The following is a 20,360-nucleotide window of genomic DNA, read 5'->3' as shown; positions in this document are numbered from 1 at the left end:
CTCCTGGCCTACCTGAGCGTTTGGGTCTCCTATGATGATCTTGATGTTGTGGTTTGAGCAGCGGTCGTACTCGCGTTCGAGCTCTGCGTAAAATGCGTCTTTGTCATCATCAGTGTTTCCGGAGTGTGGGATGTGCACGTTTATTATGCTGCTGTTGAAGAATCGGCCCTTGATCCTCAACCTGCACATTCTTTCTTCGATCGGCCACCAACCGATCACGCGCCTCTGCATGTCGCCCATCACTATAAAAGCTGTTCCCAATGCAAAAACAGTAAATTTTCCCATATAAAGTCCCATACAAATTTCAATCGCGATGCGTAAAGTGTAGGCAAAACTGATCTCGCTCACATTTTGAACCATTACTTAGGACTTGAAAAACCGACCTCTATGACACCCTCTAATAAGCATCTGCATAGTAAACGTATGATTGAGCGAGAATTACCTAAGCTCGATTTATATTAAAATTATCAGAAACTATTCAACAGTTGGGTAGTATGCAATAATTGGCGATTCACCCTATTTGATTTCTGTTTTAGGCTGCGCCTGCGAGCGTTATTTTGCTTATCACGATCATTTCAAACTCAACCTGTGCTGTAGCACGATGCAAGAATAACAACAGTTTGAAATTAGCGGGAATCCCATTGCTGTCTGACGATGCTCCTTATGGTTAGCGCGAAATAAGCTTGCAACTGGAATTCCCATTTGGGGTAAATCGCCAACTGTTGTACAGCTGAAAATTCGCCAATTATTGCACACCGCATAAAAACATGCAGTGTAAAACAATTGATGATCATTAGAATCATAGATAAACGTGTTGATTCGTCACTTGCTTGTTAAAAATAAGACTATACTTTTTGCAGTAATTTCAATTGCAAGAGCACTTGATCGAAAATGTTAAAAAAAAATGGAACTTTGAATCAAATTGTAATATTTTTAGCGCCATAAATAAAAATCTCGTAATCTGTCCTTTAAAAACGCCACAATTGATAGACTTATCCTAGATTCAAGAATATAAAACAAAGTTTGAGAAATAAATAGGCATCTATCCAATGCAGACAGTAAGGAGACAAAGCACTTGAAAAGCACGAAATGCACCGTGATTATTCAGCAGGTCTTGTGACATACAGTCAACCAATATACAGCCACTACACTACACAGATGCTTAGAATAGTGGATGTAAACCTTCCGTAGCTTGGAGGGTAAGGGTGCAGCTGCAGAACTTGGCTACGGTGGGCTGAAACTCTGGACAGTCTTCGATATACAGGAAAAATGTTGTAATACATTTGGTATCGATGAACTTTTCGAACAAGGTCCGTTCCAGTTGGGTTGTAAACCAAAGTAAAAGAAAAATGGGTATTACAATGAGATTACCGGCTTTAATGAATCGCTGAATGTCGCTGTGCATATAAACAAATTATAAGCGTTTCGAACAGATTTCGAAGTAGAAAAACAGATGAGCTAATGTGTACCTACCGACGAACTGTTGTAGTGTGTGCTTGTGCTATCGCGACTCGCTTTGATGGGAAGACATCCATCGCAGAATCGAAACTGCTCTTCATTATCAGAACAGAAAAGTGGGTGGACGGACGTGGACAGACACGAAGCTTCCGAGCGTCGCGGAGGTCGTAGTGGTGCTCGAACAAGTGTCATTAATCATACCTTCGTACCGAGAGCAAGCAATTTCATTATAACTAATGAAATTGGTTTGAAAGCGTTGCTGATAGTGGATCGCGCCAAAAAATGAAGACACTCGAAGTGGAATCCAAGGAAAGCCCCGCCAAGGGAACCAGCACCATGCGAAGCTTCGTGGACACTATTCAGCTGCTGTTGAATACGTTGAATCATGTGTTGATCGGATTCGTCTTTGTCTACACTGTTTGGGTTTGCTACAAGAACGGATTTCAGCTGATTTTCACGTGGCATGTGAAGCTTTGTGTGTTCGGGGTAAGTTTTGCCTGGGAACTAATTTTTGCTATAGTGGGGCAAGTTGAAACGAGACTTCCACAGATATACTTAGCATTTTGACAAAAAAACGAACTCTAAAATCAAGAGAGCTGACATTATTTTCCACAACATCAAGTTTTTGTTTTGTTGTTGTCGGTATTCGACGATAGAAATTAGCTCCAATGTTACAGTGATAAAACAAACAATAGTGGATGAACAGTGAGCTCGTTCCATGCTATTTTGTTGTTATGAAATCTATAAACAGTCATTCCATAGGAAATCGACATAGTGTATCTCCGAATGCCGTGATACTTGATGAGTAAAGAGAATATTTAGACCCCTATTTTTTTTTTATTTCGTCGTTGGGGTAACCAGTTTGGCTATATGGTGGTAAAACAAACAAAGATTTTTAAAACTAAAAATATTCAAAAAATTATAACTTTAAATTCGGTTGGCCGATTTAAAATTTCTTTTTTTAATTGTTTGAAAGATATCGAATTCTAGTTTATATGAAAAATATATTGAAAGGGAATAATTGTGTTTAGGTACAAACAAATTATACAAGTATTAGTTTTTTCACATGTTTATGGTTTTGTGACCTGATAGGAATTCTATTTTATATTTTTAACAGAAAATTTAGAAATCTTAAGCGCTTTTTAAATTGAGATATATTTTGAATCCTTATATAACTATGGATATAAAAAACATTAGGAAGCTTAGTTGGAAAAACATTTGTCTAGCGTATAAGGGCCGTGAGTACAAAGCTCACCTGAGCTGTGGATTTTTTCGCAATTTTACTAATAATATATCCATCTGTACGTATGTACGTTGAGTTCAATAAAAATCATAAACTATTTTTTGGAAAAAAGTGAGGTAACTTGGGGCTTTTTTTCTATTTTTGTTTACATGAAAATATTGATCAAAATCTATTATTTTTTCAGTAAAGTAGCCCACTGTGCCTTTCGTGTGCATTATAGAGTATAAGCGTATTCGGAAATAATGTCAAAAATAGCAAAATAAACATTTTTGCCGAAGAATGTTTTCTTCTAGGACGCTTTTATAAAAAGCTAAAACTGATCTAGACCAATTAAAACTTGTCTAGATCAAATATTGTGTAACCAGATTTTAGTAAAAACTCTTGCAAGACACCAAACCTCTATGATGGATATCCAGAGCACTAGAGGTCCTGTCTGTCCATAACAGCGTTCTGTCCCAGTGCACTATGGGGCGGCTCCATACAAACAGGTGGCCAAAAATATTTTAGCGTCAATTTTATAATGTCTTGCCCCTATTCGTAGGGTTCTTGCCTTAAATATTTGCAAAACATGTTGAACAAGTCATAAATTCTTCTTAAATCTCTGAGCTCCTTGGAATTTAATCCTACTCTGTAACGGATTGTAATGGTCCACAAAGGTATATGGAAATCCGCAAAGATATACAATGGTCTTTGGATATTATTCAAGGCCTTTTGGTTACGCCATGCATGGTGTGCTCTCATTATTTGAGGGGTTTTCTTCTTCTTCTTCTTTATGGCTCTACGTCCCCACTGGTACTTGGCCTGCCTCGCTTCAACTTAGTGTGCTTCGAGCACTTCCACAGTTATTAATTGAAGGGCGTTCTTTGCCAGCCATTGCATGAATTTGTATTGTCGCGCTTATCTTAGATTCTCAACAAGTTGCTTTCGAAACGCGCAGCATCAGATCGCGCCAGACCGCGCACGTATGATTTACACACGGTGTGCACCTTGGCTAAAACTGTTTTTGCAGCCGCCGGGTGGGAGCTGTCATGGATAATCAGCCGCCGCATACAAATCAAACGGGGCGCAATCTTTTCGCGATAAACGACGGCTGGTTGAGATCATCAGCATCTGAGTGATTAAGCTGGGATGCATAATATATTGTGAGACAAATACAATGACACACTATGCCCAGGGAGTCGAGAAATTTTTCCCGACTGGAACGATAACACAAGTTTACAAAATAAAACGAAAGTCGTGAACTTCTGTCAACGACCAAAATTTTTGAAGCACAATTTAGTGCTGATTTCGAAACCGACCTTCAAAAAATTTTAAGTAGAACAGTTTTTGAGTTTTAGCTCAATATCGAATTTTGCAACTTTTCAAAAAATGTAATTTACTAAAATTCATATATATTGCGTTTTGTTCAATCAATTTTAAATCTTTTTCCATAAATTGAAAGCTGAATACAATACCATTCGATCATCTGAATACAGGTTTTGCGTCAGATTGATGAAATTCAAGATATTAGCGCGTTTTAGGGACGATCTTCTTAAATTTTAGCAAAATTCCCAAAAATTTTTGAAGAAATGTATTTTTTTCAATATCAAAAAAGCAACTTAAAAATTCTTTCTCGACGTTCATTTGACATATCATATGTAGGCGAGTTACAGTAAAAATTTCAGCTCAATCGGAGCATTGATTACGGAGATTGAGATGTTTGAAGTGAGCGACTTTGCTTAAAAATAGAACAAAAATCGATTTCAAATCATCAACCTTGTATGGAAAGTCGAAAAAATTTCCGCTCTACTGTAATTTTTTTCTTTCGCGTTTTCGAACTCAGGGCATGATTCTACACCAAAAATGATCATCAGCTTACCGAGTTCAAAAATGCTGTAAACTAGTGTAATCGAACCCGCCGTCTCCGGATTGGCGATCCATAGCCTTAATCATTAGGCTAAGGGTCTCCACTTGAGGGGTTTTAGAAATTTAAATAAACCAGTCTTTGACCCGACAGTTCCAACAGCATCAAAGTACAAGCATTGAATGCTTTTTGGCGTTTTATCTGTGTAGGGTATGTGTGCCATCAGTAATCTCACGCTTCCATATTCGTCCTATTCTAAAACAAGCGATTACGGCACCGATTGATTTCGTTCTTTTTGTTTTCATGGGTGCTCACTTCTAACAAAAAATACAAAAACAAAGCAAACAGCGCTGCAATCCTTTGTTTTTCGTATGATGAAAATGGGAGCCACATGCTTAATAAGGGAACCAATACCCTATAAGGATTTCCGCTCCAATTTACAAAATGGATTTTAATTTACAAAAACACGCTTCGCTAAGAGATCCAAGACCAAATTTAAACTCTACTATGATTGATATAGGGTAAACAGGTATAATGCGCCCCCACGGGCCCAAATGCCCCCTCCAATTTCCAGGGAATTTGAAATAGTGAATGTATAAAATAATTGTAAAAGACTAATCTACTATGTCAATTTTGTGGTTGTTGTACCCTTCAAAACAAATATACAACCTTAAATTGAAAACGCACACATTTATTGTAATTATCGATGTAGTTAAATTAAGCGCTAGCACGCGCCAATGAAGCAAAACCAATGAAATTAGCTGTTGTCCACTAAATTATGAAGTAAAATAACTTACCTTTGCAGTTCAAATAAGAATTTTGTAATTAAATTTTGTAATTAATAAGTTATTTCATAGTCACACTCAAACGGGCAATATGCCCCATCGTCAGCTGGATAATATGGCTCATAGATTCTCCCAGAAAATCATCCAGTAATTGTTACAAGCATTCCTCCAAAGATTTCTCTAGAAATTCCTTCAAGGATTCATCCAGCAATTCCCAAAGGAACTCCTCCAGGAAATTCTCCTGTAATTGCCCCAAGAATTTCTTCAGGAATTCCTCCAGCAATTTCTCTATAAATTTATCCAGGAATTGCTCCTGCCATCCTTCAGAAATTATTTCAGCAGTTTCTCCAGGATTTTTTCCAGAAAATCTTCTGGGGATTTTATTCAGAAATTCTTGCTGGAAATTCTCCAGAAATACTTTCAGGAGTTTTTCAGGGATTCCTCCAGACATTTCTCCAAAAACTTTATCTGAGATTCCTTCATGAATTGATTCAAAGATTCCTCCAGGGATTTCTTCTCGAATTTCTCCAGGGATTACTCCAGAAGTTCCTCTAAGGATTCTTCCAGCAAATCCTCTAAGGAATACTTCTAGAAAATTCTCCACGAATACATTCAGCAATTTTTCAGGTATTCCTGCAGGTATTTTTCTAGAGATTTCTCTAGGAATTTCTTCACAAATTTCTTCAAGGATTTCCCCAGGGATTCCTTCAGAAATTCCTTCGAGGATTTCTCCAGGAATTCCTCCAGAAATTCCGCTACAAATTTCTCCAGGAATTTATCAAGGGATTTTTTCATAAAAAGGAAAATAACAGAAATAGAATTCCTCTGGAGATTTCTTTAGAAGTTCATCCAGTAGTTCTTTCAAGAATTCCTCTAGAGGTTCCTCCACCAATTTCCACAGGAATTTTCCACCTCTAGGAATTCCTCCAGGCATTCCTCCAGGATTTTATCCAGGAATTTCTCCAGGAACTTTTACAGTAATCCCTCCAGAAAATATCACTGAATTTTTTTTCCAGGAACTTCTCAAGGAACTTCTTCATAAATTGCTCCTGGACATCCCCGAGAAACTATGTCAGCATTTCCTCCAAGAATTTCTTCAGGAAATCTTCTAGGAATTTCTTCAGAGATTCTTCCAGGAAATTCTCCAGGAATACTATCAGGAATTTTTCAGGGATTCCTACAGACATTCCTCCAGAGATTCGTCCAGGAATTGCTTCAGGGATTCTTCCAGGGATTTCTCCACGAATTTCTCCAGGGATATTCCCGGATACTCTTCCAGGGAATCCTCTAGAAATTCCTCCAAGGGTTCTTCCAGGAATTACTCTTTGAATTTGTCTAGGGATTTTTTTTTCAGATATTTCTCCAGCAATTCCTCTGGAGATTTCTCCAGGAATTCCTCCAGTAATTTTTCAGGGATTGCTTCAAGAATTCATCCTAGAAATTTCTCCAGGAACTCTCCAGGGTTTCATCCAAGAATTCTTCCAGCAATTTCGCCAGGAATTTGTTCAGAAGTTACTCCAGGATTCTTCCCATGAATTCCTTCAGGGAGTTCTCAAAAAATTCCTCCAAGGATTCCTTCTGAAATTTCTCTAAGATTTCTTCAAAAAATATAGCGCATTTAGTTCACTACTGGACTATCGCACTAGTTTTCAAGAGTGCAAAAACGCAAATATAAGTGCGCGATTGCATCAAATCAAATTTATGTCTTCGGAGCACTAATGCTTCGATGTATGATGAATAAGTGCTCTAAAGACCCGAGTTTTCGCACTTATGAAGACTCAGTGCGCAGTCCAGTGGTGAACTAAATGCGGTATATATCTTGGATTTCTTCTAGGATTTCCTCATGAGATGTCTTCAGATATTTATGTAGGTGTCCCTCCCATAATATATACAGGAATTCCTCCAGGTAGACTTACAGAAATTCTTCCAGGGATTGCTCCGGGAATTCCAGCAGTGATTCTACAGGGCTTCCACCAGGCATTCCTGTAGGAATTGCTCCAGGGATTCATTCAGGCGTTTCTTCAAGGATTTATCCAGGAAATCTTCCAGGGATTGCCCCGGGAATTCTTCCAGGGATTGCTCAAGGAATTCCTCAAATGATTTCTTCAGATATTCCTCTCAGGTTCTCTTCAAAAATTCATTCAAGAGATCTATCTGAAATTTCATTAATCCTTCAATCATCCTTTCAGGGATGTACCCAAGAACTTCTCCAGAAAAAGAATTGCTGGAAGAATTCCTCCAGCGAATAGTATTGGAAGATAATTTTTAAGGACTTATACAGGAACCAGCAAATTCGAAGTTAGTCCTCGAAAAAGTTCGTAATTTACAAAAGAGTTCAGCTATAATTTCTTATGAATGTTTTTTTATACATCATCAAAAAAAAGCAAAATAATGCACGAGTGAATAAAAATCCTTAATCTTCCAGAAATTGGTCATCGCTACTAGCACCACGTTGGTTTATGTAGATCAGACGAGCTTTTTTAACGTATTGTATTATATACAACAGCGTGACTGCTGAAGAGTGAAATAATGCTTTAAGAATATAATGTGATTATATTGAATTTTATCGAATTGCATTTAGTTATTAAAGCTAGTAGGTACAAATTTGCAAAGGGTGCTTGCCAACCTTAACCAAACTTCATTATCCAAATTTGAATTTGCACAAAGGTGTTTTTGATGATTTCAAAACTGTTTATCACTAGATGCCAAAAATGATCTAAATTTTTATCATATTCGCTTTCTGAACAAGTTGCCTAAGAGACCTGAAAAAAAATCAATAAAGGCATTTCCACAACATGTTTTCTAACATCAAGTTTCTTATTTTTTAAGGTATTCTTCGGAACATAAGAAATACCACACAGTTTCTTAACTTTTCTGAGCACATTTCATTTAATTTTTTTTTCTGCGCATTCGATCCTTCAGATGGCAAAGCTTGTCATACCATAAAAACAAATGCAGTGAGCAGTAATCAAGACATTCGTTTGCTTAACGTTTGTTGCTACCTGTGTTGTTGAGAAATTGGAAACAAAAATGTTTGCATTGAGTAGTCCCGTAATGATGGTTCTTGAACAAATATTCCAGTGAAAATAACTTTTACCAGTCGAGAAATATCTTTTCTTAACGACACAGTAACTTTCATTGTGTTCGGTAATCGAATATTTTATTTATGAGATTTTTTTTTTCCATTATGCTACATTTTATGATCACTTTGTGCAACTTCAAATTTTAATCATGTAGTTTACACATCCATATTTTTTAACTTTTATAAGAAATATCAACAAAGTTAGTATTATTTGCTTCGTTAGCGTGTTTACTAAAAGAACTAGAAGAAACTTTTTTGGATATTGTGCTCAAATTGAAATGGCAGTCAATCGTTAGTGTATTTATAATTTCTGAAACAGTCTATATTACCAATGTAAGGGCTGTACATGTCAAGGACTAAACTCCAGTACAGTTTGGACGACGAATCTCCCAGAAGTTTAATAACAATTTATATCAGTCTTCACATCCAGTCCCGGCCCAGTAGTTTTAGTTAAATATGCTACGTTACTTTGTATAACGGATATACAGTACTGGTCAAAATTATAGGCAATGCTCATGATACGCTGTTTAGGTTGATAAATCTCCCTTTAAGATAATTTTATTGAAATGCAATATTTTAGTATTTTTGTCTATTGATAACTTATTAACAATACAACGTATCTTACTTCAATCGATTATCAACATAGAGAAACTAATTAAAATCTTGAAATTGGCCAAAAACTGTCTGGCCAAAATTTTAGGCACTATGTTGACCTACTAAAGAAAGTGTGATGTCCTATCTAAGAAACTCCTTATCATCGAGGTTATAATACTTTCACGAGTCTTCAATATTCTTTTAAAATAGTTTGGAATCGATATCATAAGTTTATGCCTTTGGTGTTTGATGTATTTTGAACAAATATCCACGAAAGCTACTACGAATACCTCACGGAGACAAATTTCGTTCGTTTGAAACAAAAATATTCATGTTTATTCGGTAAACTGATAAAACCTTTAAATCTAAAATATTAATTTTTAAAAGTAACTCAATTACACATTTATTTCAACAACACCTATTGAGGAGCCCCTCGTTCCGCCGTCGAGAACATAAACAAAACTCACAAGTTGCAGCTGCAACATCAAACAAGGAAAGTTTCCACGAAATCCCGTTGTTTTCGGGAGCATATGTAATCTAATAGATGTATATACAAGATGTTGGCATTGAAAGGACAACATGGGAGGTGAGTTTTCCAGCAAAGGAAATTACTTTATAAGTTTGATGGGAAAACAAGTATTTCCGTAGGGTCGACCCGCCACAAAAAAAAATACAATAATATTTACATTTATTTCTAACATCATCTATCAGAAAATGCATTTTTGTTTCAAACATGGATTGCATTTGCTTCAAATGTGACGTTCGATTTGCTCCAAACAGTTTTATTTTTGTTGCCTGAACAAATTGACAATTTATTTAAATTTACCTCAAATATTTTTGATTTTAACATAGTTCTCGCGCTCAGTATCATACGGGCGTATCTACAATGATCGATTTCTCCTAATCGATTTTATCTTCGGATTATTCGGGGAAATATGTACGTCCAATGTTCGTATGATCTCTCGGTTTGTTACGGTAAAGGGCGACTAAGACTAGCATCCAGAACAACATAACCAACCGAAAATGATTTACCGGTCAAGTTATTAAACAAAGGGAAAATCGATGAAGAGAAATCGATCATTGTAGATACGCCCGTATGATACTGAGCGCGAGAGTTTTTTCTGCGTGTGTGTCACACTTTTTGTATAGGTCCTCAATACTATTTTTATAAGGGCCGTCACGTTCTGCAAAACCCCCACTCCCCCCTTGAAGCTTGACGTAATTTCCAAAAGATTTACGGGGTATACAGCAGAGTATACAATGTAACAATATGATACTAAAATGCTAAAGATTTGAAGGACTGAATTTCAAAACAGTTTGGAACAGCTGCAACTCCCTAAGATATGGAAAACTGTTCCATATTCATTATTAAGACTTATCAAATACGTATCAATGTAAACCATATCCAAGCATTAAGGTGAAACATCAAGAAATTCCATTGCAATTTTCCATACAAACTAAAAAGGCACAAATCTGACGAACGAAACATCAGACCAAGCCGCAGTTGTTTATTTTAACTTTGCTCACTTGCAAAAAGAAGCATCTTTTCCAAAGAGAGAGCATTTGTTTACAAATTTTCAAGATTGGTGCTCTTGAAAACGTGAATAGAGGCCCAAGTCGGCCATTGTGGCAGCCATAAATGTATTCACTGATGTTTCTCCTTAAGGAGAAACTTCAAAGAATACCAATATGGCTGCCACAATGGCCGACTTGGACCCCTACTCACGTTTCCAAAAGCAAATCTTAAAAATTCGTAAACAAATGAGCCCGATTTGGAAAAGCTGCCACTTTTGCAAGTGAGCAAAGCCAGGATAATCAAGTGCGGCTTGGTTAGATGCTTCGTTCATCAGATTTGTGCCTCTAAAGTTTGTATGCAAAATTGCAATGGGATTTCTTGATGTTTCACCTTAAACGCTACTGGTGTATCAATTATTTTGTTTTCCCAAACTTCTTTGCGTTCAGGATGTCTATAAAGTCTCAAACTCAATTACCACATTTATCACATTTCCTCAATTACCACAATTACCACATTTCCTCAATAGAGGAGTTAGTGTACAGTAAGTTCACCGAAGACTGAGTTCATTTTTGTCGAGCGGGTGATTTTAGACAGCCATTTTTCGTTTGGAGTCATATCTGTATAGGGTATTGGTTCCCTTATTAAACATGTGGCTCCCATTTTCATCCTACGAAAAACAAAGGATTGAAGCACTGTTTGTTTTGTTTCTTATTTTTGTATTTTTTGTTAGAAGTGAGCACGCATGAAAACAAAAAGAACGGAATCAATCGGTGCCGTAATCGCTTGTTTTCGAATAGGATGAAAATGGGAGCATGAGATTACTGATGGCACACAAACCCTATATAAAAATGTAATGGCATACGTGGGACCGCGCATAACTTGCGAACGGAGGGCCCGATTTGCGTCGTCTTAGTTTTGTTCTGTTAGTTTTCACCCAAGGAAGGTTTATGAGGCATAAAACATGGACAAATTGAGAATTTTTGAAACTCGATTCTTCGTACATTTTGAACGGGGACTTTGGCCTTGTACAATATATATATATAACCACTCCGACCCCAAAGGGTTAAATGAAAACAAATTGCTAGGTAAACTGATTTTTTTTTTCTACACTAGCTGTCCCGGCAAATGTAATACATACTACCTGCCTACTGTGTTTTTTTTACATGAAGCTATTCATGGGAAATCCTCTTTCTAAAGATGGGAGGGGTCTTACATCAATCTCAGAACCTTCTCCGGTCCCAAAAAAACCCAGCATGCAAATTTTCCGAGAATGTAACATTGAAAATTGAAAATAAAACATTATTTTGAAAAAAAAAATGAAAGATCTTGATGGCTCCAAGTATATTTTTCATCGAATTTTTTTTACCCTATTCCAAGATTTTCTGTGGAAGTGTGATTCATCTTCGATTATTCTCTAAAACCTCATCAACTTTTCCCACAGATGAAATTCCACAATATTTTTGATAGAAATTACATACTTATTAATTCCAAACTTATTCCACAGTTCCACGTCCTGATGGCGGAATCCATTTTGGCTTTCTACTCGAGTTGTTCGTGGGCCGTGGCACTGACGCAACCACAGCGGAAGACAACGCATTGGGTCATGCAGGTCGTCGGAGCAGGCAGCATTATCATCGGCATAGCACTCGAGATATATTATCGCGAGACCAAAAACAAAAAGCACTTCAGCAGTCCGCACTCCATTCTCGGTCTGGTGGCGTTGATTTTACTGGTGATCAGCATGTGCAATGGACTTGGGTCACTCTACGCGGTGGAACTGGGGAAACGCATCAAGCCCATGTACATTAAACTGAGTCACCATTTCATTGGGTTAGCGTGTTTTGTCATTGGCATGGCGTCTCTTATTATTGGCTACGATAAGAAAATCTTCAGGAACAACTCAACCCCAGAAATGCAAGTTACGTTGCGGGTTATGACAATTTTGGTCATCTTTCTGAGCGTTCTGGGAGTTCTACGGACGATAATTACACACGTTAGAACCCTGCTGCGGTGATTCTGAGTTGAACAGAACATTATGTATAAAACTTGACCAAGCGAAATGCCACTTATTGTATAAAGGACTCACTGCGCTCGACGTTAAACCAGTTGAACAAAAATAAATAAAAATGTATCAATTACTTCTCGAATGACTTCTTATCACAAAACCTTTTTTCATTTATGCTTCGGAAACGACTAAGCAGTCTCGAGGAAATCAGAGACAAAACCCACCATTTTCAATTTCACAGTTGAAAACAGAAAACTAAACAGTGCCTAAAACAAGTGGAAGAATTTGTGACGAGAAATTAGAAACTAGCTACGACGAATCTCTAATTCACCACCATGATGTACAAAATAGTTAACAAGAGCGATTAACCCGTGAAGAAGACCAAAAAACGTTGGGTAAAATCAAATAGTATCGTTTGATTTCCTCGAGACTGCTTGGCCGTTTCCGTAGCATAACGGCATAACTATCCCATTCAGTCGAACCGTCGAACCCTCCCAATCCTTTTCATTTTAGTTGGTAAATGTTATTGAAAAAAATGTACAGTGTGCCAAATAGTATGCATACCGTCTTAAGCCTGGAACACATAGCGTCCGTTCCGTCGAGGTTTGCGTTTTTTTGACAGTTTTTCCATGGGAAATCTGTCAAACTACTGTCACGCACACGCAAACGTATGCATTGTGTGGGGCACTTTACCCGAGACTTTACCCCGCTGGTTCGACACGTTTTAATACGACACTTTTTGATTCGTACCCCGCTTATTCGACAAATGTCGAATTAAAAAGTGTTCAAATGTCACAGCGATGTACACTGTAAATGCAAAACAGTTTGATATTGTGCTTATACTCGCACCCGCAGCAGCTCCTCTTGCAGCCGATAATTCCGGGAGTTCTGAGTTGGTGCTATTCGACATCCAAACCACCTGGAGACCAACCGGAATGAACTGAGGATGGAAACAATCATAGAAAGAACTAGCTTTTCTTTCGCACCACCGCAATATCTGTTGAAATTATGTTTCATAACAAATCCGGAAATCAAAACAAACACAAATAGAGTTGCCAAATTTCAATGAGCATAATGGTGTAGGGTGACCATGACCAGTTTGTCGAATTAAAAGTTTACCCCGGTTATTCGACAACAGTCGGTGTCGTATTAGCGGGGTAATACGGTACTCTATAGAGCAACTCTAAGCAAATACAATAAAAAAGTTCAACATTTATAAGGGAAAATCGATCGAAGGTTTGAAACAAAGTACATATCATGAATATCCAGGGCTTCGAATTTTACTAATTTGGTCAGCAATCTCTCCTGCTGATCTCTTAGGCTCTTAGCCCCCCCCCTTCAAATTTTTTTGGCTGGATTTTGCATTTTGAGGGGGCAGATAAAAAATTATTTATCAAAATATCGGACTTTGGTGAAAATTCTTTAACAAATCCGATGAGTTTTAAATATTTTTCAAATTAAATGCTTTATTATTTTTATGCCCCCCCCCCCCCCTCGACCCGTCAAAGAGTGGTGGGACAAAAAGTGAAATAAATATTTGTAACCGCCTTATCAGAATATAGTTTGCTGATGCCGATTTAGCAAATTGTTGTGTTGGATATTGCGCATTGCGCAGTCAAAAATGCGACGAGGAAGTGCGGAATCTCAAATAAAAGTGCGATTTGGTGTCAGATCGTTTCGGTGTCTTCATCGCACTTATTCATTAACTCATGATGAATAAGTGCGGTGAAGTCACCGGAACGATTTGATGCAATATCGCACTTTTATTTAAGATTCCGCACTCTGTCGCAGTCCAGTTAGCAATGCAATAAACTAAAAGAAAACCAACATTGGGTGTGCTCAGCGCTGTGTTGGTTACAACTGTCGGTCGCGGATTGGTCGTGGAGTTCGCGGATTTGTCGGAATTTAGTATTTACTACCGTCTTTTCCCGGTTTAAACGACACCTCATGCAAGCCAACGGGGTTCGTTTTTAATTTGAACTTCTATAGAAGTTCTATGCTATACCCTGTAGATGACGAAACAAACAAAAAAACTGGTGGCAGCCCTCCAACTAACATTTTCAGCGCTATAAGCTTCAGTCATTTGCTTTCTGTTGTATAACCATCGAGTAAAAGCAGTCAACGCTGAATAAACGGAAAGCTAGTCAAATATAAATCATAAGCTAATACACGACTGCAAAACAAGCACCATACAGCTACCAAACTCGGTTTTCAGAAATCCATTGCTTGTCATTGGGGCTGCCTTTACTCCACTGTATTCCAACTCCGGGAGATTTCCCGGAAGATGTGAAAACTTAAATACATCGAATAGGAGTCCCCACTAACAAAACAGCTGCTACTATACAGTACAATTCGTTATACGGACAAATTCCCAAACCAGCAGCGCTTTGAAGGCCGTTATGCGATTTCATTACGGCTAGAAGCTGTAATAAAGAAACTGTTGGTTTACCAACACGGCTTGTCGGATGTAAACATTATTGTCAAAACAAACTTTAAGCGGGATATATAGCTACTACACAAATTCTTTACAGCTATCCATGTATGTGCTGTGAAATTATTTGGGTTGCTTTTATTGCACTTTAATTCAATGCCGGAAGATTTGCCGGAAGATGTGCAAATCGAGTAAGAGTCCCAGCCACTACAACAGCTGCTTTTATACAGTACGTTTCGTAATGTTGCCAAAACACAAAACAGTAGCGCTTCGTAGCCGTTTAAAGAACACTCTTTCAGCTAGAAGCTGTGAAGAACAATCTGTTGGCGCAACCACACAGCTTGTTCAATGTAAACATTATTGCGTTTGACGTTTGACAAGCTTTTGCAGCAAGATGAAGTTGGGTAAGGTTTCTTGTGGCACAATTATGAAGCCTTGTCTGGAGTAAAACAAAACGTGCTATTTTCTATGTTATTTATATAGCAGTGTGTGGCAGTGAGGACATCATCGGGACCAGTGGATACGGAGATCGGACGTTCAATTCCAAGTAGCGGCAAGTACTTTAATTATTCAATTTTAAAAGTGATAATTCCAGTTCCACATGTATTGCGTCACAGTATCCATAACCTAATTATATTTAATCGTTTAATTTGGGAATGCTGTATAACTATTATTTAACAACTGCGAAAAGGCTGAAAAAGCGCCTTCTCAAGATGTTATTCAGTTAGTGGTTACATAGGAGCCGAGAAAAGAGCTGTGACTAGGTGGCATAGAAGCTGATCGCACAAGTACAAGTGGATTAAGTTCGCCAGATTCATTGGTATAGGGCTTGCATAGAAGCTTCCGTCCATATGTACAACACAGTATCTCAGCATCAAGCCGTATTGAGGACGCTTAGTTGACGTTTACATTCACAATAAATGTTAGTTGGGCTCATTTGATGTTTTGTTTTGATTCTGCGTTCCGTTTCAACCCGTTCCATTAACAGAATGACGTTTGAACCATTTTTAATTCGAACAATGTGCAGATTAGCGGAGGTCAAATTAAAAAGTGTTCAGATTAGATGCGGTCGAACCAATGGGGGTAAACGGCAATGTTTTTCGCGGATGCCCATGGATCGCAATTAATTTATTTACATAACTGTCTTTACATATAGTTTATTGCATTGCTAACTGGACTGCGACAGAGTGCGGAATCTTGAATAAAAGTGCGATATTGCATCAAATCGTTCCGGTGACTTCACCGCACTTATTCATCATGAGTTAATGAATAAGTGCGGTGAAGACACCGAAACGATCTGACACCAAATTGCACTTTTATTTGAGATTCCGCACTTCCTCGTCGCATTTTTAACTGCGCAATGCGCAATAAATGTCCCAAAAAAATGAAAAAGTACAGTCATTCAGGGGTTCCTTTGAAAATGTCTCCGAGGATTTACCCTGGAATTCTTTTACGAATTGCTTCAAAAGTTTTGCATTATGGATTGCTTTAGAAATTCCCCCAGGGATCCCTTTTGAAATTCCTCAAGGGATTCCTTCGGAAAGTAAGAGATTCGTGACAGGCAGTTGATAGATCGTGATTACTGGCAGTGCTGTATTTGCCGAACGATCTTTCTGTATGAGTAGTGTAGGTTTGCACCACTATCTGCTCGGTCGCCTTTTGTTGCAATTCTGCAGTGTTAAATAAAAGTAAGTGAATACAGAATTTTCAACTTAATTACGACGGTCTCAGAAGAAAACTTCCCAAATCAAACCATCATGTTACAGATTATTTGAGCAGAAAATCTTCCATGTGTTCCTCCAGAATTCCAGAATTCTTTTACGTTCCAAAGAATTCTTTTACGAAATCTGGCATGAACTGCTTCACAAATTCCTCCATGATTTTTCACAAATCATTTCAGAGATAGTTTGATAAATAAATTCGCCCAGGGATAACTTCAGAAATTCCTCTGGATATTTATTCGGAAATTTCTCTAGGCATTTGTTTTGAGAATCTATTGGAGATTTATTTAGAAAATCTACCAAAGATTTCTTCACATTTTTAAGAAATTTTCTATTTCTTAAAATATTTTTTTCGGAAATCTGTCCGAAAATTCGGACAAAAATTCCCTAACCGATTCTTTAAAAAATCTTCCATGGATTACAAATTATAATATTTAAAGCATCTTGTATGATTTACTGTTGGCGCAGCGAACACGGTGGACAACACAATCTCCCAAACCGGAATAACCCACCGTCGCGAGATCCGTGATACAGCGAAGAAAAAACTAAACCGCCGGTTGTTAATCACAACATGTTTATTCGTGGGCGAACTAGTACGGACTATATACAATACAAAACACACATCGGCTATAAGCTTTGTCATCTCTCAACGAATACACTCAAAGGCTCTTCAAAACAATCATCACAATCATTAACTAAGGTTGTGATGCTGCTGTCATCATCGTACCAGGGGGCTGACACTACTATATTCCAACACTCCTCCTTAGTGCAGCCCCCTGACAAATACATTTTTAGTCACAATTCCTCGGATATTTGACTCCTCCTCCTAGATCAGCACATCATGCACATTACGTCAAGAAATACAAGCCATTGTCATTTCCTCCTACAGCTACGACACCTTTGTCATCCATTATGCGGCAGTCCTTAGAGTTGAACACTACAGAATATCCTTCATTGGTTATACGGCCAACCGAAAGCACATTTTCGGACAAACCGGGCACGTATAATAGCTCCTTCAGTCTTATTTTAACAGAATTCTTTGTTGAACCATACGGACCACATTCTATAAGAGTACCTTCACCACATTCTGTTGCCTTCACTATTCTTCCGTCTGCTAACTTCACTTTCACATTGCAGGGCCTTCGATTAACGATATTCTCCATTGAACCCGTCATATGCTTCGTACAACCGGTGTCCACAATCCATCTCTTCCTGTTTGACACTTTTTCACCGGTTGATGCCGTAAAGCACACTTCTCGCTCACTATTTCCACTTCTGGCTGCTGAATGCTGCACCGCTGCTGATTTTGCTTCATCTTTCTTCTTCACTCGTTCTTGCATCTCATCCAATAACACAGGACAATTTCTCCAAAAATGTCCTTCCTGCTTGCACCGATGACATACACGACGACTCCTCCGGTTCTCCGCTTCATTATATGCTATCTTCATCACTTTCTCTGTTTCTCGTTCCTGACTTTCATTTCTTCTCCTCCATTCATCCAGCAACTTTCCCTTCACGTAATCCAATTTCAAATCTTCTTCCGGGCGACCTTCAAGAGCAATAACAAGTGGGTTATAAGACTCTGGCAGGCTCGACAACAATATCGCCACAACTAGATGCTCCTTCAAAGCTTCACCCATTCTGGCCAGACGGTGAACTAACTCTGTTGTTTGCATCAAATGCTCCGACAAATTTCCACCTTCTGTTAGCCGCATCGAACAAAGACTCCGTAAAACGTGTATTTTGTTCGATAATGACCCTCGCTCGTGATAGCCTTGAAGCTTCCTCCACATCTCTTGGGCACTTCCTGCTTCCATAATATGAACCAGCTGACTGTCTTCCAAGGCTAATCCAATCATCGCTCTTGCCTTCTCGTCCTTTCTGGTCCACGCTGATGTTATATCCGCCGCTTCCGGTTTGGCATCCTTCACCGTCGACCACACATCTTCCTTCATCAGCATTAACTCCATTCTGAAGCGCCATGTTGCCCAATTGCAATCGTTCAATCGATCAAAACTAATCTTTAAGTCCGCCATCTTCAAAATTTTATTCTTAACGTTCACAAAAAAGTCTCAAAAGTGCGCCTACTTGGACCACTGCGCAACTATTGTCTTTCGAATTCTACTACGGTTCGTCTCACACTAGTCTCACGTATGTCTAACGTTTCGTCTCACATTAGTCTCACGTATGTCTAACGTTTCTTGCTGGGCACAACACACAATAATTGGGTTGTTTAGTGAATAAAATATTGCTATTTTCTATAGCCTAATCGAAAGAGCTCATTTTTCTGAGTGTAACGTGATTTTATTGGATCCCAATACCTTTGTTTTGATGGTTAAATTAACAAAACAGTTTTAAATTTCGTGGATAGAATGACAGTTCAATCGATAAAGTGACAGTTCGACCCGAACAAAAAAATTTCCCCATACAAACTTTAAATGAATTTTAAAAATGGTTCCCGGACTCCAAAAATTATGATATTTTGGATTTTGACTAATTTTTGGGCGGAGAATCAGATTATGAAATAAACGGGATACCCCTAAAGAACCCAATTCATACACAATAACAACACAGGAGGGTAAACAAAATGGACCGCACAAAGTTTCCGCAAATCATCGGCGCAATGGTAACTGCGCTCCTCCTCAAACAAATCGAAATGTTCTCCCGTTGCTTGCTATAACTGCTGTAATCTCACATCACAAATTTCATTTTTCCAAAACCTGCTCGATAGCAGAATTTACTTCCACGGGTAACTTTTCAGAACGGTCACCAATTTTACTGCATTTGAAACGTCTCTTCGATCAGACACTTTCTTCCAGCATTTTCTCCGCTAAATCTGGGCCCATGACCTGTTGGCGCAGCGAACACGGTGGACAACACAATCTCCCAAACCGGAATAACCCACCGTCGCGAGATCCGTGATACAGCGAAGAAAAAACTAAACCGCCGGTTGTTAATCACAACATGTTTATTCGTGGGCGAACTAGTACGGACTATATACAATACAAAACACACATCGGCTATAAGCTTTGTCATCTCTCAACGAATACACTCAAAGGCTCTTCAAAACAATCATCACAATCATTAACTAAGGTTGTGATGCTGCTGTCATCATCGTACCAGGGGGCTGACACTACTATATTCCAACATTTACTTCTGATTTCTCAATTTTTTTCTCCAAAAAAAAAAATATTCATGAATCTGTGCAGATTTTTTTCAAAAATTCCTTTTTTTAGACGTTTTAGGCGTTCGATTCGAATAGGTTCTAAGCGAGGTTCTAAAAGTTTGCTGTGATTCCTATGTAGATTCGGCCTATTCAAATCTACCGCCTGATTTATTCAAAAATTTCTCCAGAGATTCCTTCAATAAAACTTTGAATGAAGCTATTTTAAACAAATAAAACTAGGCATGACAAAATATACGTAATCAAGAAGAAAGCAAGTTCGGAGTTTTCGACTAGCAAAGTTGGATTTTTCTCCAAATCCGTGCGTCGGACCTATCTTCGGAAGTGGTGCGCTGTGTAGCAAACCTGGTCCGCTATACAGCGCACCACTTCCGAAGTTAGGTCCGACGCACGGATTTGGAGAAAAACCCAACAGGATACTGCAAGATGACGTCACGAAGCCGTGCACTGACAGTTCAGCGAGCTTGTTTACATGGACTTAGTGTCTGGCGGAAATCA

General features: G+C 38.3%; 1 protein-coding gene across 1 annotated transcript; it reads left to right on the top strand.

The window, feature by feature from the left end:
* Nucleotides 1–1,367: 1,367 nt before the first annotated feature.
* LOC109409360 (transmembrane reductase CYB561D2) lies at nucleotides 1,368–12,656 on the top strand. The gene is made up of 2 exons (XM_029858851.2): nucleotides 1,368–1,944; nucleotides 12,026–12,656. The coding sequence occupies exons 1-2, from the start codon at nucleotides 1,741–1,743 to the stop codon at nucleotides 12,533–12,535; spliced, it is 714 nt and encodes a 237-aa protein (XP_029714711.1). The 5' UTR covers nucleotides 1,368–1,740; the 3' UTR covers nucleotides 12,536–12,656.
* The last annotated feature ends 7,704 nt before the right edge of the window (nucleotides 12,657–20,360 follow it).

Source organism: Aedes albopictus, chromosome 2 (genome assembly GCF_035046485.1).
Source record: "Aedes albopictus strain Foshan chromosome 2, AalbF5, whole genome shotgun sequence".
Classification (NCBI taxonomy): domain Eukaryota; kingdom Metazoa; phylum Arthropoda; class Insecta; order Diptera; family Culicidae; genus Aedes; species Aedes albopictus.
This window is presented reverse-complemented; position numbering and strand designations above follow the sequence as displayed.

Bases quoted from the DNA above. Each gene is read 5' to 3' on its own strand.
- LOC109409360 (XM_029858851.2), top strand. From the start codon at position 1,741: ATGAAGACACTCGAAGTGGAATCCAAGGAAAGCCCCGCCAAGGGAACC. The intron at 1,945-12,025 runs GTAAGTTTTGCC...CTTATTCCACAG, and splicing joins TGAAGCTTTGTGTGTTCGGG to TTCCACGTCCTGATGGCGGA.